This window comes from Schistocerca serialis, chromosome 1, assembly GCF_023864345.2.
Source record: "Schistocerca serialis cubense isolate TAMUIC-IGC-003099 chromosome 1, iqSchSeri2.2, whole genome shotgun sequence".
NCBI classification, from domain to species: Eukaryota; Metazoa; Arthropoda; class Insecta; order Orthoptera; family Acrididae; genus Schistocerca; species Schistocerca serialis.
Window position 1 is genome coordinate 426,288,056 of NC_064638.1, and position 19,550 is coordinate 426,307,605.

The 19,550-nt window shown below is 41.4% G+C and overlaps 1 protein-coding gene across 2 annotated transcripts in view; it reads right to left on the bottom strand.

The window, feature by feature from the left end:
• Positions 1-19,550, bottom strand: part of LOC126472268 (exocyst complex component 8) — a 109,293-nt gene that overhangs the window by 23,706 nt on the left and 66,037 nt on the right. Inside the window, exons 10-11 of one of the 2 annotated variants that reach the window (XM_050099924.1) lie at positions 18,947-19,077; positions 7,335-7,560 (exon numbers count right to left, since the gene is read on the bottom strand). In XM_050099924.1, coding sequence (XP_049955881.1) covers positions 7,335-7,560; positions 18,947-19,077 — 357 coding nt within the window. The remainder of the gene's footprint in view (positions 1-7,334; positions 7,561-18,946; positions 19,078-19,550) is intronic. The other variant, XM_050099925.1, reaches the window with a different exon arrangement.

Here is a 19,550-nt window from a genome sequence, read left to right on the forward strand (position 1 = left end):
ATTTCCTCAGTAGCAATTCACGAAAAGAACACCTCATTTCCTCTAGAGACTCACACCTGAGTTCCTGAAGCATTTCCGTAACACTCACGTGATGATCAAACCTACCAGTAAAAAATCTAGCAGTCCGCCTCTGAACTGCTTCTATGTACTCCCTCAATCCGACCTGATAGGGATCCCAAACGCTCGAGCAGTACTCAAAAATGGGTCATATTAGTGTTTTATAAGTGGTCTCCTTTACAGATGAACCACATCTTCCCAAAGTTCTACCAATGAACCGAAGACGTCTATCCGCCTTCCCCACAACTGTGATTACATGCTCGTCTCACTTCATATCGCTCTGCAATGTTACGCCCAAATATTTAATTGACGTGGCTGTGTCAAGCGCTACACTACTAATGGAGTATTCAAACATTACGAGATTCTTTTTCCTATTCATCTGCATTAATTTACATTTAGAGTTAGCTGTCATTCTTTACACCAATCACAAATCCTGTCCAAGTCATCTTGTATCCTCCTACAGTCACTCAACGACAATACCTTCCCGTACACCACAGCATCATCAGCAAACAGCTGCACATTGCTGTCCGCCCTATCCAAAAGATCATTTATGTAGATAGGAAACAACAGCGGACCTACCACACTTCCCTGGGGCACTCCAGATGATACCCTCACCTCCGATGAACACTCACCATAGAGGACAACGTACTGTGTTCTATTACTTAAGAAGTCTTCGAGCCACTCACATACTTGGGAACCAATCCCATATGCTCGCACCTTAGTTAGGAGTCTGCAGTGGGGCACCGAGTCAAACAATTTCCGGAAGTCAAGGAATATGGCATCCGTCTGATACCCTTCATCCATGGTTTGCAAGATATCATGTGAAAAAAGGGCGAGTTGCGTTTTGCAGGAGCGATGCTTTCTAAAGCCGTGCTGATACATGGACAGCAACTTCTCTGTCTCAAGGAAATTCATTACATTCGAACTGAGAATATGTTCAAGAATCCTGCAACAAACCGAAGTTAAGGATATTGGTCTGTAATTTTGAGGATCCATCCTTCTACCCTTCTTATATACAGGCGTCACCTGCGCTTTTTCCAGTCGCTCGGGACTTTACGTTGGGCAAGAGATTCGCGATAAATGCAAGCTAAGTAAGGAGTCAATGCAGTAGAGTACTCTCTGTAAAACTGAATTGGAATGCCATCAGGACCTGGCAATTTATTTATTTTCAACCCATTCAGCTGCTTCACAACCCCAGGGATGTCTATCACTATGTCCTCCATACGGGAATCTGTACGAGACCCAAATGGCAGTATGTTTGTACGATCCTCCTGCATGAAAGATTTCTCAAATGCTAAATTTAAAATTTCAGCTCTCGTTTTGCTGTCTTCTGTTGCCAGGCCAGACTGATCAGTGAGTGACTGGATGGAAGCCTTCGACCCGCTTACCGATTTTACGTAAGACCAGAATTTCCTTGGGTTTTCAGCAAGATCTTTTGCTAAGGTATGACGGTGGTAGTGGTTGAATGCTTTGCGCATCGCTCTTTTTACAGCAGCACGAATCTCTACTAACTTTTGCCTGTCCTCATTCTCCCAATCTTTCTTGTGCCGCGAGTGCAACTGCCTTTGCTTCCTGAGCATTCTCCGAATTGCTTCCACTATCAAAGGCAATGTCAAAACTGTCTCTCTGCTTTTACCTTTCCTAAAGCCAAACTGACTGTCATATAACAATTCCTCAATTTTATTATCCATTATTATGTATACTGTTCTAGTCAGCAGCTTGGGTGCAAGAGCTGTTAAGCTGATTGTGCAGTAATTCTTACACTTATCTGCCCTTGCAATCTTGTATACATTCTTGCCGACTTTTGGTTGCCAACTTCACCAATAATTTTTGAAATTCTAGTGGAATGTTATCCATCACTTCTGCCTTATTTGACCTTGAATCTTCCAAAGCTCTTTTACACTGAAACATCAAAGAAACTGGTATACACACGCGTGTTCAAACAAAGAGATATATATAAACAAGCAGAACACAGCACTGCAGTCAGCAACACCTATATAAGACAACAAGTGCCTGTTGCAGTTATTAAATCGGATACTGGTGCTACAATGACAGGCCATCAAGATTTAAGGGGGTTTGAAAGTGGTGTTATAGTCGGCGCATGAGCGATGGGACACAGCTTCTCTGAGGTAGCGATGAAATGGTGAATTTCCCGTATGACCACTTCCTGAGTGTACCGTGAATATCAGGCATCCAGTAAAACATCAAATCTCTGACATCGCTGTGGCCGGAAAAAGATCCTGCAAAAACGGGACCAACGACAACTGATAAGAATCGTTCAACGTGACAGAAGTGCAACCATTCTGCAAATTGCAGCAGATTTAAATGCTGGGCAACCAACAGATGTCAGTGTGCAAACCATTCACCGATATGAGTTTTTGGAGCCAAAGGTCCACTCATGTAACCTTGATGACTGCAAGACACAAAGCTTTACACCTCGCCTGGGCCCGTCAACACTGACATTGGAATGTTGATAGCTGGAAACATGTTGCATGGTCAGACAAGCCTCTTTTCAAGTTTTATTGAGTGGATGGACATGTACGGATAGGGAAACACCCTCATGAATACATGGACTCTGCATGTCAGCAGGGGACTGTTCAAGCTGGTGGAGGCTCTATAATAGCGTGAGGTGTGTGCAGCTGAAGTGATATAGGACCCCTGATACGCCTCAATATGACTCTGACAGCTGACACGTATGTAAGCATCCTGCCTGATCACCTGCACCCATTCTTGTCCATTATGTATTCCGATGGACTTGGGCAATTCCAGCAGGACAATGCAACACTCCACACTTCCGGAATTGCTACAGAGTGACTCCAGGGACGGTCTTCTGTGTTTAAGCACTTCTGCTGGCCACTAAACTCCCCAGACATGAACATTATTGACCGTCTCTGGGATGCCTTGCAATGTGCTGTTCACAAGAGATCTCCGCCCCCTTGTACTCTTATGGATTAATGGACATCATTGGTGTTAATTCCCTCTAGCACTACTTCAGACATTAGTCAAGTCCATGCCTCTTCATGCTGCGGCACTTCTGCATGCTCGAGGGGGTTTTACATGATGTTAGGCAGATGTACCAGTTTCTTTGGCTATTCAGTGTAAATTCTGATTCTAATACTGTATCCCCTATCTTTTGCTTATTGACTCCTGTCTCTTTTTCTATCTCTTCTTCTATCACATCACCAGATAAGTCCTCCCCCTCATAGAGGTCTTCAATGTGCTCTTTCCACCTATACGCTCTCTCCTCTGCATTTCATAGTGGAGTACCTGTTGCACACTTAACGTTAACACCCTTCCTTTTATTTTTGCCACAGGTTGTTTCAACTTTTCTATATGCTGAGTCAGTCCTCTTGACGGTCATTTCTTTTTCCATTTCTTCACATTTTTTCTATAGCCTTTTCACATTGGTTTCCCTGCACTTCCTATTTATTTCATTCCTAAGTGATTACATTGCCATATTTCTGTCTTTTCCTGAACATTTTCCATTTTCTTCTTTCATAAATCAATGGAAGTATGGTATTTCTTTTCTTCTTTTACCCAAGCTTTCTTCAGAATTAGCATCCTAGTAATTATGTCTGAGTGTCCAACATCTGTGACTGCCCTCTACAGTGATGTCCACTCCTCTTCAGCTGAACTGACTACACTGGTTATTCTACTGCAGTACCCACATCTGTAGTGAACTTCAATCATGTCTCATGATTCTACAGTACTTTGTTATCCTACTTCCTTTCTCACTGATTCTTGCAGACAACTGTCTTACACTCCAGTCCACTCTTACCAAATTGTGATCTGAGTCTATATCTCATCCTGGGTATGCCTCACAATCCAATTTCCGATTTCGGAATCTCTGTATGTCCATGATGTTATCCACCGGAATCTTCCTGTGTCTCCAGGTTTTATCCACATATGTCTCCTCTTCCTCTTGTGATTCTTGACCCGAACATTTTTTAATACCATCTGAAATTAATTGCAGGACTCAATTAGTCTTTCTCCTCTCTATATTCTCGCTGCCAAGCCCATTTTCTTCTATTCCTTCCCCTATAACCACATTCAAATACCTAATAATTATCATATTTCTATCTCAATTTACATAAAGAAGTATCTGTCAAATATCCTCATGCACTTTCTCCTTCTCTTCATCTTCTGTTTATGACATCAGCATGTATATGTGAACTTTCATTGTCGGCATTGGTTTGTTGTCGACTCTCATGAGAACAACCCTATCACTGAACTGTTCACAGTAACTCACTTTCTGCCCTAGTGTCATATTCATAACAAATCCTACAACCTCTATACCACTTTTAGCTGCTGTTGATATTACCCTATATTTATCTGACGAGAAATCATTATCTTCTTTCTTTTTTCCATTTTACTCCACTGATCCCCACTACATCTAGATTAAGCATTTGCGTCTCCCATTTCAAATTTTCTAGCTTTCTGGAGTTCCATGTTCTGGCTTGTAGAATGTTATCCTTTTGTTGGTTATTCCATCTCTTTCTCACCTTCCCCTGGCAGTCCCATCCCGGAGATCCAAATGGGGGACTAATCCAGAATCTTTTGCCAATGAAGAGATTATCATACCACTTTTTCAATTACGGGCCACAGGTCCTCCAAATACACACCATGTGTCTTTAATGTAATGGATTCCATTGTCTTCTGCATCCTCGTGCCGTTGATCACTACCAATTCTTTCACCTTTTATGGGCAGTTCCCATCGCAAGGGCAATAGAGTGCTCTGAATCTCTGTCTGTTCTTCTGCTCTCTTTGACAAGACTGTTGGCTAAACGAGGGTGACTTCTTATGCTGGAAGTCTTCGGCCACCTTTGCTGATGATTTTTATTCAAAACTTAAGTAGTGGCTGCATCTGAACCTGGCACCAAAGACACCAAGTGTAAGAAATCATTTAAAATATTACAATTTTTAAAGATGTAACAATAATAATAACCCCCCCCCCAAACACACACACACACACACACACACACACACACACACACACACACACACACACACACACACACACAGAGGGAGGAGAGAAAAGTTCAGTTAACGGGCTCACTGCATTTCTCCACTTGACTATGGTATCATTTGACAAAACTTATCATACCACAGGTTACAATCACAATAAAACATTGGTTTCTAAACTACGGTTTAATGAAACTTCCTGGCAGATTAAAACTGTGTGCCCGACCGAGACTCGAACTCGGGACCTTTGCCTTTCGCGGGCAAGTGCTCTACCAACTGAGCTACCGAAGCACGACTCACGCCCGGTACTCACAGCTTTACTTCTGCCAGTACCTCGTCTCCTACCTTCCAAACTTTACAGAAGCTCTCCTGCGAACCTTGCAGAACTAGCACTCCTGAAAGAAAGGATATTGCGGAGACATGGCTTAGCCACAGCCTGGGGGATGTTTCCAGAATGAGATTTTCACTCTGCAGCGGAGTGTGCGCTGATATGAAACTTCCTGGCAGATTAAGACTGTGTGCCCGACCAAGACTCGAACTCGGGACCTTTGCCTTTCGCGGGCAAGTGCTCTACCAACTGAGCTACCGAAGCACGACTCACGCCCAGTACTCACAGCTTTACTTCTGCCAGTACCTCGTCTCCTACCTTCCAAACTTTACAGAAGCTCTCCTGCGAACCTTGCAGAACTAGCACTCCTGAAAGAAAGGATATTGCGGAGACATGGCTTAGCCACAGCCTGGGGGATGTTTCCAGAATGAGATTTTCACTCTGCAGCGGAGTGTGCGCTGCTATGAAACTTCCTGGCAGATTAAAACTGTGTGCCCGACCGAGACTCGAACTCGGGACCTTTGCCTATCGCGGGCAAGTGCTACACCAACTGAGCTACTGAAGCACGACTCACGCCCGGTACTCACAGCTTTACTTCTGCCAGTACCTCGTCTCCTACCTTCCAAACTTTACAGAAGCTCTCCTGCAAACCTTGCAGAACTAGCACTCCTGAAAGAAAGGATATTGCGGAGACATGGCTTAGCCACGGCCTGGTGGATGTTTCCAGAATGAGATTTTCACTCTGCAGCGGAGTGTGCGCTGATATGAAACTTCCTGGCAGATTAAAACTGTGTGCCCGACCGAGACTCGAACCCGGGACCTTTGCCTTTCGCGGGCAGACGAGGTACTGGCAGAAGTAAAGCTGTGAGTACCGGGTGTGAGTCGTGCTTCGGTAGCTCAGTTGGTAGAGCACTTGCCCGCGAAAGGCAAAGGTCCCGAGTTCGAGTCTCGGTCGGGCACACAGTTTTAATCTGCCAGGAAGTTTCATATCAGCACACACTCCGCTGCAGAGTGAAAATCTCATTCTGGAAATACTGTGTAATGTCTTTGTGACATCAGTTGGTCAATTTTATTACCCATGGTGTATACACTAGTTGTGTCATATAATTCACATTAAACCGATAATGCACATGTCACAATAGCAGCATTTAACTGATTTAAAGAAATAATAAAAGCTATGTGTGTTATAATCAAACATTATACATATTTGCCATAAATTTTCATTTCTCTGTGCTGCACTGCTTGGCAAGGCTGTTGCCAAAATTAGACAAATAATAATGTAGGTTAACAGAGTACATCTAACAGAAAGTATAATTCACATGCAGTAGCTTAGCAATAATACACAGACAGGCAATGAACCAATGATATAAAAAGAACACATAGTAAAATTCAAGGGCTGTAAATATTGAGTGCCCTATTATGCAGAGTAAAATTTCCGCATCTGGTGATTGGCGGCCTTGGAAGAGCTCATCTTTGGAAACAGGTCAAAGACATAATGATTCATCTCTGGTGAGATGCCACAACTGCAATAGAAGCCTGACATTGTGTTTCTGACAAGGTAATGTAAGTTATCATGTGACATGATAGGGCGATCGTAACACATTCTCACTGCGGGATTCACTTAATACTTGACAACATTCTGATGCATTTTTGCCAAGAGCAATCTTCACTTTAATCCACAAATATTGACCACCTTTTGAAAACATACTTTAGAGTAGAGAAATCAACACTCTTCATTTCAGTGCCACACAGCAACTACTCTCTCAACTGGATGCCCCTCAAATACATACTACACATCAAATAACAACACCTGCTGACTGGTACCATAACCTATTTGTGCATGCCAAGTCTCCTGTGACTGTATGCACTACATTTTCATTACTTTATTTACAGCCCTTGTAGCACAACAAACTGATTTATTAATATATAATATGCCCGATTACAAAGTAAATATAGCTTTCAAGGAAATGCCAGAAAACACAGTTACCTGTTACCTGTGACTCGAGATTCTCAATCCCGATTTCAGACATTTCCTGCAAGAAACGCTGTAGACCTGCTTTGTTCTGCAGGTTAGTTGGACGCCAACGGTCTTCAACAGCACGCATCTTCACAGCATCTACTAATTTTTCTCGTGTCTCACGCAACAGTCGCACTAGAGGCTGACGCAGCTGGCCATCCAATTGATAACGTAAATCCAGGCCTAGTTCACACAGCTATGATGAGGAAAAAGCACTCTAAGAGAAGTGAACCACATAAATAAAACTATGAAGAGTCAATATAACATAAACAGTATGTAAAATTGTTCATGGCCAATGAAATTAGACAATGAGCAGCAACTCAATATGATATTGCTCTAACTAACGGATGACAGGCTCTTGGAAGGTAGCTCCCCACTGCTCTCTGGGGGTTTTTATGTGGAGGATGTCAAATAAATGCTCGATATTTGGAGAAATATTTTGAAATTCTTCATAAAACCCCACACATCAAACAAACACCAGAAATTTCTTCTACAATATCTGGACACAGCATCTTATTAGGGCAACATCACTCTTGAGGAATTTAATTCCACTAAAAATGCACGTTTTCAATAAGAACTCTGGTAGAGTTTCATACTAGCTACCACCAAGTGTAGGAAACTCAGTGGATCAGCCTCTCCAATGAGGAATAATTCCACACAAGCATTGAAGGAAGAGAGAGAGGTGGACGAGAGAGAGAGAGAGAGAGAGAGAGAGAGAGAGAGAGAGAGAGAGAGAAGACCAGGGATAGATAAAGAGCTCCGAAGAACTATGCTCAAAAAGTAAGAATTTTATCACCCTGTCTGTTGATCAAGCCCTCCTCTGTTACATGAAAAGTTATCTACTCTTATACAGTCATTATTATTACTTAGTTTTATAACTGTCTTAATGTTGCACCTGTACTGAATCCAAATTTCTCACTGGTCGGTAAGATTTGACAATTGTTTCACACAATTTTTAAGAGCCACTAATAATTACATTCATGAGACAGATATGATGACCACACTACCCACGGTTAATACGATTTCATTTACTTATTCTCCGCACATACAGAATACCATAATTTGAAGAATCTTAAAAATCTGCACAACACTAGGGTAAGAACATACAATGATAAAGTAAAGGGTTCTCAGCTTCACACAGTTGGTATTTATATGAATGAAATAAAATCTGCAGAAGCTCTGTTTCTTTATTCCCTTTCTTAATTAGCAGTGTGCATTCTGCAGTCAAATTGAAGCAAAGCAAGCACTGTATCGTGTGTAAGATACAGAGGCAAGCAAGTGTGCCGGGACTTACTCCAGTTCACTGACAGTAGCGCCACATCACCTAAATGCATAGTGTGTAGCGTGCAAGTATTGCACCACAATTAAGTATGAAATTAAAAATTTACATTGAAAACTTTGTTAAAATATAGTTTAGAATAATAATGTTCCAAATATAAAGTTTTATGAAACTTCTTGGCAGATTAAAACTGTCTGCTGGACTGAGACACGAACTCGGAACCTTTGCCTTTCGCGGGCAAGTGCTCTACCAACTGAGCTACCCAAGCACGACTCACGCCCCATTCTCACAGTTTTACTTCTGCCAGTACCTCATCTCCTACCATCCAAACTTTACAGAAGCTCTCTTGCGAACCTTGCAGAACTAGCACTCCTGAAAGAAAGGATATTGTGGAGACATGGCTTAGCCACAACCTGGGGGATGTTTCCAGAATGAGATTTTCACTCTGCTGTTCGAGTCTCGGTCCGGTACACAGTTTAAATCTGCCAGGAAGTTTCATATCAGCACACACTCCGCTGCAGAGTGAAAATCTCATTCTGGTAAAGTTTTATGTACCTAGACTTAATAGTTTATGTAAAATGGTGGTTTTAAGAGAAAGGTAAGTGCACTAAATAACAAATCTAGAAAGCCAGAATTTGGTCAGAATGTGCATACAGAGCTTATAAATAAGTGGTGCAAGTTTCAAGCCCATAGAACAAAAAATTAACACTGGAATCCACATTTTAGGAAAAATCAAAGGCGCTAAAATTGGACTTAGACATGTAAAAATTTGGTTCACCCAAAAAATCACAACTGAGAGACCTCATTAAACTACCTCTTATAGTTTTTCAGTAATTAAGTAAAAACAAATTTTGTAACAAAAATATACCCAATTGTAGTAAATTAAGTACCTGTAATTTTAATGATAAAATTTTTTGTTTAACAGATGATAAAACCTACCAATTAATAGAGCTATACTAAATTTTAGAGTTGTTGTGTTAATAACAGCCAATACGAGTTCTAGTAAAGGTATGGTCCAGAGGTAACGATCTACCGTTAGTTCCAGTATAAAAATTCTAGAAGGCAAAATTTTCATTCAAGCAAGCTGTGCTTTCAAATAACTTATTTGAATAAGTTTAAAAATTAAGAAGTTTCTAAATTAATTTATAACTGTTATTAAAGATTGTGTGTCGAAGAAAGCAGTCGTTCGGAGGCTGCTGCAGTACGCAGAAAGCCGTAGACAACATATGTTCCCTCAGCCGTCCACTCCGGCACCTATATAAATACAGCCTGAGAGGCAGTAGTAAGGTTCACTTCGCACTCAGTCACTGTAAGATTCATGTCTGTTAAACGTCGGATTGCGCTCTGCCTCGGATGACGTCAGAGGTGGACTGTGACGGATCGCGTATTTGTGGTAAAAATGGATTGCTTGGAATTCACCAATGTAACTGCTGGTGTGCCGTCCTTGAGAATTACAAATCCGCTTGGCACGTGGTGACTATTATTTCCATATTTATGGCGAGCATTAATTTTGAACATTTATTGCAAACTTTTATTATTAGTCAGGGCGAAAGATAATCTGGTAGGAACATACCATAGAGGTCGCCTCTTAACTGCTAGTTGTGTTGTTAGGATAGAAAGATTTATTTTCAATTGAACATTGTGAATTCCAAGTATTGTACATGAGAAACTTCACTCAATATAAGTATTAAATAGAAGTTTATACTTTCATTTAAAATCATAGTCCTGATCCCGCTAAGCAGAAGGAGAATTGAAACTTTTCTTTCAGTGGGCTGGACCAGAATGTGGCTGTGTAGACTGGAAACTAAGGTCAGTATGTTTCCCTTCGTTTTCTGGCTGACCATAAATTTAGTTGCCAGGCTCGAGTGAGAAAGATGGCAAACTGAATAACAACCAACCATAAACTTACTAAATTATCATTATCTCTGCTGCCCCACAAAATATATAAACTAAAATGTCTTGTTATCACAAAATTAATAATTTTGGACTGTTTGTCACTAACGAAAATTCATCGGAAGACACCTCACTTACATTTCCAACATTTATGAAATGGGCAGCTGAACTCAAACATGGCCATACTTATCTTGAAAATGATCTGTATGAAAACAGTCCAAAACTGCAACCGCAGATGAAAACATAAAGAAAGTGCACAATAAGGTACTGGACAATTATCCATTAAAGTTATGTGAAATAGCTGACAGTATAGGATATCACAAGACAAAATACCGTAAATCAAGACCTAATTCACACAGCTATGGAGAGGACACTAAGTGACGTGGACAACACACTGAAGTTACAACAAAAGAAGAAAACACTTAAATAGTATCATACATTTCACAACAAGACATAACTATGTGACAGCTTTGTGAAAAACTGGAGCTAAGTTGTCAACCACCCACCAAATTAAACACAATAACAAATTTCTCTGTTACAAATGAATAAATTTAAAATAAATCTCACTAATTTCATGTGAAGATACATTAATATAGATGAGACAATGTTTGCCCACTTCCCACCAGAAACAGAACAGCAATCAAAGCAGTTGATGGAAGTCAGTTGTCCTACTTCAAAAAAGGTGAAGTCTGTTTTTCATCTGTAGGAAAGCTTACAGCTAATGTTTCTGGAATACTAAAGGGATTCCTCTTATTGATTACCTTGCAAAGGCTAAAACAATAACTGGTGAGTACCACTAAGTATTTGGAGTGAGTGGATGAAAAACTACATGAGAAGAGGTCCGGAATACAAAAGAAAAAGTATCACATTTGATAAGACCAATAGACCTTATACACAGATGTGATTTGGGAATAGGAAAAGTGAATTATTTTAAAGCTGGATTGTAGAACATCTACTATATTCAATCAGATTTGGCACTCTTTTACCTCCTCCTATTCCCATATATACAGAAATTTATAGCTGGAAAATCTTTGGTATCCAAGGGGATATGCCAGCTATAGACTGGTATTTTCCAACCCATTCAAAATGACACTAAATGGATTGAATCTACTCATTGAAGAGAAGAAGAAAAAACTGGACAGAGTTTAATGAGCAAACATGTAGTACATTGTAATATAAGTGCATTTTTACTTTCAAGAAAAAGGGAGGCCAGGGTGGAGAGGTGGAGTACAGCACTGTATTTCATGCCAGGTAAAGAATGATTTGTCACAGATACATACACTGCCTGACATAAGTTAAGGACTGAGAAGACATGGTCAGATGTCAATTTAACATAGAGATGGTATGTTGAGTTGCAGACAGGCACAATGAAAGACTTTTACACATTTAGTTTCTGAACAAACCTTTCTTTAGAAAAGTAAACACACACACACACACACACACACACACACACACACACACACACACACACACACATACACATTCATTCACACAAGCAACCACACCTCTCACACACACAACTGCAACCTCCAGCAATTCAGGTCAGAATGGCACTCCAGTCAGAGCTGCCAGGGGTGGCAGTCATGTGCACATGAGGGGTGTTTGCTTATGTGAATGAAAATGTGTGTGTGTGTTTCCTTTTCTGAAGAAGGCTTTGGCCAAAAGCTAAACATGTAACAGTCCTGTCGTTCTGTCTGTCTGTGAATCAACATGTAATCTTTATGGTGAACAGCAGTCTATCACTTCCTTATAATGCTGATATTTCAACCTGGAGTTTTATTTGTCAATTTAACTTAGTACATTTACTCACCCTTAGTGGGTACATAAATTATTATAGTGCTGAAATTCACTCAAAAAGTAAGAGCAATCGTGAGAGTGCATTAGTGTTCTTCATGTTTAGTGTTGTTACCATGTATGGTAGGTTATAAAAGAGGTGTGAGGTTGAGCGATCACTGTGATGGACACAGAGATGCTGCATACTGGAGCAAGACAGCATTATCAGGATGTGACAGGCTTTGAACAACTGGTCAAATTGTGCAATATCCAGATTTATGGGGCATTTGGATGTGACAGTTGTGGACTGCAAGGGAATGTCCAAGGTTTCAGTCGACCGCTTCTGTACTTCATAAGGAAAAATCACAATAATGTGCACCAAGCATATCGTAACCCCTTCACACATGTGTCTGTTATCCAAGAACTAGTAACGGACTTCCTCAAACATTCTCTGTGCTGTCACACATAATCGGTCAGAGACTAGCAACAGGCAGACTAGGAAACTACTGTCCCATGCATATACTGCCATTAAAATCACAACACAAATTGCTGCATTTGGAGTGGTGCCATGACCAGGAAGAGACAGACTGCTGATGAATGGCATTACTTGGTGTTCAGCAATGAACCATGGTTCTGCACTATCCCGGAAGATCGACATCAGCTAGCAGAAAGACGATATGGAGAAGAGGCCCCATTCGTGCAATGATTTGGTAAGGTACAGTGGTGTTACTCTTGATGTTATTGTGTTCGGAGCCATCAGCGATGACTACACAGGTTTCCGCTGGTATGACACAAGAGCACATCAAGGACATCCTGCATCTTAGTGTGCTATCTCTCATGCAACATGACTGTGGTGCCATTTTTCAACAGGACAATCCTCGTTCACACATAGCAGGTGTCTCTATGAGCTGTCTGCATGGTGCTGAGGTGCTCTCATGGCCAGCAAAAGACCCAGATCTGTGCCCAATAGATCATGAACAGGACCAGCTCAGGCATCAACACTGGCCCAGTGCCAGTATCAACGATATCAAGGACTAATTACAACAATTGTGTGCCAGCTTGCCTCCGGGGAGGATACAACAGCTTTGTGACACCCTTTCCAACCAAATAAGTGCATGCATCCAGGTCAGAAGGGCAGCAATGTCCTACTGATAAGTGAGCTCATACTGCCAAGGTCTTTAAAAATTTGGCTCGATTTTGTAATTACTAATTACAGAAATAATGTCACATAGTCTCTCCACCAGTTCAGTTTCACTCCATTTATTTGTCCCCTGAAGTTTCAGTTTGTTTTCTCCTTCCCTTCTGGATATTTCAACTTTTTTTGTCATGCAGTGTGTGTGTGTGTGTGTGTGTGTGTGTGTGTGTGTGTTCTGGGGACTCCAATACAGACTACAATTAGTACAATTTCAAAGAGGTTAGCTCACAAGTCATCAAATAAAGGAAGTAATGAACAATGGACAGGCAAATCAAAGGGTCAATAAATTGTTTACCTTTTAGACCAAGTCCACCTTCAATACTGGAAACATACACACAAACCTCAAGCATACATAACCTTTATCTCCTGAAGCTGTAGCCACTCAGGTAATAGTGCAGAATCAGGAGATAACTTTAAATGTGTGCATATTCTCTCTCTCTCTCTCTCTCTCTCTCTCTCTCTCTCTCTCTCTCTCTCTGTGTGAGTGTGTGTGTGTGTGTGTGTGTGTGTGTGTGTGTGTGTTAGCTCTTAAAAAACATTTTGTACAAAGGTTGACCAATTTACCACTTCTACATGCTTGTGCACTGCTCAATGCCTGTTTCATTTGTAAAGTATCCATCTACCCCTTAGTCTTTATACATCAAAGTGTCTAATCTACACCTCTCATCTCAGTGCAACATGCATATTCTTACATACAAGGCAAATGCAAATGAGAAAGCATGTACTTTTTTACTTTGTCGCTCATTATTTTATACAAATTAAACAAAAAATAAAATGAAATGTGTGTTACAAAAACCAAGAAAATGATAACACCTCCATGTGAAGATACCAGAGAATATAGAGGATTCAGATCATGTTATTTGTAGTGACCTGGAATCCATCAGTTCAAGAAGTAGGAGGAGATACATTGAAAACAGTTTCATGAAGGCACAGATCCTCAGATGTACATACCAATACTGAAAGACCATGAATTCTCTGGCATTTTCCAGTGAAAGCCTTCAACGGAGACACAGTAATGATACCGCTAACAGCATTTTTTGTGAGAATGAAGAACAACACACGAATTAGCACTGTGAGTAGTTTTAGTGATCAATGAGCCTTGTCTCGCTTCTCCCCCCTTTCTTTTTCCACTGAATTAGTATTCTGTACACTTTCGAAATGTCCATGGTTCAAATCTGGAGAGTCTTGTACCAGAAGGAAGCAAGGGAGAGGATGTTGTTATTGTGGCCGGTATCCTCTTTCTACAACACAAATGCGCACATGGACTAATATGGTTCTTTATTTACATGAACAGGTAGCTGTTACTTAACTTGAATAGAGTCCACGTTTTGTGGTACAAGATCATCAGTAATAGTCCTCTTGCAGACTGTTGTTAAGTCAATAAAACTAGACCTGCAATAGTCACTAATCTGGTCGCTAATTACTGCCATAGCCTGTGACGAACTAAACCCGATCTGTGCATAAACAGACAGATGCAAACTGGATGTGTGAGAGAGTGAGTGGGTTTAGTTCATAACAGGCTACGACAGTACAGAGCAACCAGATTAGCGACTATAGTGGGACTAGTTTTATTGACATTATATTAGTCTGCAAGAGGACTACTACTGATGAGCTAGTACCACAAAACATGGACGCTATTCAAGTTAAGTAAATAAAGAACCATATTAATCCACATGTGTTGTAGAAAGAGGATACCAGCCACCCATAACAACATCCTATCCCTTTCTTCCTTGTGGTACAAGAATCTACAGTGGCGACAAGGATGGAATATGAACCCATGTGTGCATGGCACCTCACTGCTTACAACGGACAGGAAATTCCAGTGCTTGGACAGTGTAGTTTGCCTGCCACTTACAAATCTCACACTGGGACAGTGATATCAAGAGACAGTGAGAACATATTTGGTTCAGATGCCTTTGATTTGTTTGCACTTAGCATCCCAGAAAATGAGCTTTCAGTGTCTGCTTTTGAACCAAAAGACAGTGTAGCTAGCTTGCTTAAAGAATTTTCTGAACTATTTTCAGAAGTAATGGGAAAAGCTAATAAGTCTCTAGTACCTGTAACACTGAAAGAAAAGGCACAGCCTAAGTTTTTCCGGGCCTGCCCCGTTCCAATTACTTTAAGAAACAAAGTAGCCAGTGAATTGAAAGAATTGCAAAATAATGGTGTAAGTGCTCCCACTCAAGCTAGTCACTGGGAAAGTCCTCTCACTTTCTTGCCTGAGCCTTCTGGTTGCATTTGCATTTGTGTTGACCTCAAGCCTACAGTCAACCCACAGACAGTAGTTGACACTTATCTGTTACCTCGCCCCGAGGAACTCATGGACAGGCTTGGTGCAGGACATTACTTTTCTAAGACAGATTTGCATGAAGTCTACTTGCAAATTACATTGTATGAAGAATAACAGTAAGTGTTTGTTGTGAATAAATACTTAGGACTGTTCAAGTATTTACATTTGCTCTTCGGCAGAGCTTCCGCACCTGCCACCTTTGTAACAGCTGATGGCAAAAGTGCCATTTTTTTCAAACTACCTTGATGATACTGTCATCTCAGGTCAAACACCAAAGGAACACATCAACAATTTGTATACTCTTCTTCGAGTGGTTTCAGAAGCAGGACTCAAGTGTCGTCTCAAAAAGTGTGACTTTTTTCAAACTGAACTACACTACTTAAGTCATGTGATGGACAGTGTTGTGAGCATCCCCCTCCAGTCTCTTTTGCTTGTGATCCATGATCTGCATGTTCCTCGCAATGTGTCTGAACTGCAGTCAGTACTAGGTGCGATGATGAACTACATTTGATTCATACCGAATGCTGCTCAGATGGCGGCTCCATTGCATCGCTTGCATCTGAAAAATGTGCCTTGTGTGTGTACCAAAGAGTGTCAAGACGTATTTGAAAAGCTCAAAAATGCCTTGCTCAGTGACAGATTTTTAGTGCATTTTGACCATGCCAAGCCAGTAGCTTTGCAAGACAATGCTACTTTCTATGGAATTGGGGCTGTGCTTTCACACAGAATTGATGCCCAAGACACACCTACTGCTTTTGGTTCAAAGTTGTTAACTCAAACTCAGCTCAATTATTCACTTATTGAAAGAGCATCTCCTGCTATTGTATATGGTGTGACAAAATTCTATTACTATCTGTTTGGTCGCAAGTTCCATTTAGTGCAGATCACAAGCCTCTGCAGTCCTTGTTTCATTTGTCAAAGCCAGTTCCTACGTGCACTGCTCAAAAATTGCAATGTTGGGCTTTGTTACTTTCGCAATGTCTGTATGAAATTGTGAACAGACCTACAGCAAAGAATGGCAATGCAGACGCCCTGTCTCGCCTTCCGATTGGCCCAGACTCTGATTCTGCTGCATCTTGTTGCCAAATCAACAGGACTCTGAATTGCTGGAATCTTTTCCATTGCACTACAAAAAATAGCACAGGCCCTGGAAGCAGACCGTGCTCTCAGGATTTTGTTGCGTTACATTCACATGTCTTGGCTTCGTTCATTGAATAGTATCCAGAACTCAGTTGTACGCCAATATTTTGCATGTCAGCATAACCTTTCAGTTCAACAGTGTGAGATTCTAGTTCAAAATGACAGAGGACAATCGCGTGTGCTTATTCCCAGTCTTGCAAAAGGATGTGTTACAACTGCTTCACCAAGGACATTTGGGAATTGTTTGCACTAAACAGTTAGCGCACCACCACTGTATTTGGCAGGGCATGGATGCCCACATTGAACAGATGACATCACAGTCTCGCGCATGTGCAGAAAACCAATCCGCTCCACCACAGGCATTCTCAGCTTGGCCTAAGACTATCCCCATGGTAACAAGTGCCATAGACGTTGCAGAACCATTTTGGAACACTTGTTGGATCATAGTGGTAGACTCTTTTAGCAAGCTCCCATTTGCAGTGCCTATGGCTTCTACCACATCCTATAGCACCATTCAAGCACAGTCCTTCATACTTTGCAAAGAAGGTTTGCCAGCAGTACTTATGTTGGACAACAGACCACAGTTCACTTCACGCAATTTTGAACAGTTTTGTGAATGAAATGGCATTTGTCATCTAACAATTGCTCCGTTTTACTCCCAGTCCAACGGAGAAGCAGAATGTTTCATATGCACTTTTAAACAACAGATACCCAAGCTTCACTCCACCCACACTTGGGAACAGGCACTGCAACTTTTTCTTGCCTCCTATTGCTCCCTACCCACAAGATGGACCATCACCAGTGGAACTTATGTATGGCTGCCACCATTGGACGCTGCTACCTTTGCTACACCCACCGCAGCATCCACCGCCACCAATAATCCACAAGTATCATTTTGCACTGCACAATCCTGCTCTTTTCACAGTTGTTGGCAACCGTGGTCACTGGGAAACAGGTGTGATCCAGGAATGCATTGGCTCTTTTATGTACTTGATTGCAGGGCCCAAAGGTTTGCAGCATTGCCACCAGCTTTTGTTCCACCAGATTTATGGCTGCACGGGACTGTGGGGCCTTCGCAGCCCCCCCACTGGTGACACCATGGCACCCCAGGAGGAGCAGATGGGCAATGCGCACTCACCTTTACCATCCCCCCTTGCTGTCGTGCCAAGGCAGCAGTTTTCCAGAGGATGTTCCTGTTGCCTCTCAAGCCAGATGGCGGGGTATGGTCGGAAGTATGCCATTCTCCACAGTCGCGGCTACTGGCTCTTTTCTACGTCCAGTGTCCAGCCTCCCCACCACCCTCCTCCCCCCCACTGTTGTTCGCATCCTCCCTACATATCAGTGGTGCAGCATTTCAAGGGGGAAGAATGTGCTGGCATAAGCTATCACCAGCACATCGGTCGGCAAAGATTAAGTGCCAGGATCGATTAGTAGGCACTGGATCAAGCACGGCTATCATGAGAGAGGTCAGAGAGACACCCACAAGCAAAATGCTGCCAATGCCCTCTCGACAGCATGTATTTAGGCCACCACCGCAGACCGGAAGGCACTCACTTCAATCACTCAGTCTCATTCAATCATCCAGTTTGGCATCTGTCAATTTACTCACAGGGTGGGTTTAGTTCATCACAGGTTACGACAGTAGACAGCAACCAGATTAGTGACTATAGCGGGACTAGTTTACCTCAACCAGAATTGTACTTCACATCAGTCTGCAAGAGGACTATTACTGATGAGCTTGTACCACAACACATGGACTCTATTCAAGTAAAGTAAAGTAAAGTAAACAATTCATGTTAATAAAGAACTGTATTAATGCACGTGTGCATTTGTGTTGTAGAAAGAGGATACCGGCCATCCATAACAACATCCTCTCTCATGCTTTTCCTTGTGGTACAAGACTCAACAAAACTGAAAATTAATTATCAACTAATATTATTATTATCATCTAATACTTACGTAATTCAAGTTTATTGCTACACTGATCTAAAAAAAATTCTACAGCAACTTACCTGGTCACACTGGCCTCTGATGCAAGTTACACTTTCTGCAAGGCTTGTTATAGCAGACTGTGGCATGAAAACCTGCTTTATAAGATGAGATGTGAATAAAGTGAGCTCAGAACTTGCCCAGACCACAAATGCTGCAAATAAATACAAAAATGTCAGTAGAATAGAGGAATATTCAAGAATATTTTAGATGTATGTTCTAGGTACTGACTAGCACTATCAGAAGAGCTTTATTATAAACTATGTTTGGAGAGACAATGCCAATTATTACATACTTAAATTAACACACAAACTGAAGGAGGAAAAAAGGAACACCGCCCCAATTAATACATACAAAACCCTTTTCAAAGACAACGGTTGGGGGTTACTCCTGCCCAATATGATTAAATATTTTAGTTACAAATAAAGTCAGGAACATAGGTTTTTATTGTTATCTATTTGCGTTAGTTCATTCTTCATCACCTTAAAATAAACAACTGTCCAATATTACACACAACTGAGGAAGACAGGACTACAAAAGTCAAAAACTGTCTAATAATTCATCTTGTGTCCCCTGAGTCTGCTATTTGGGCATGCCTGTATAAAATTATTTCATTTCAAGCAGTGT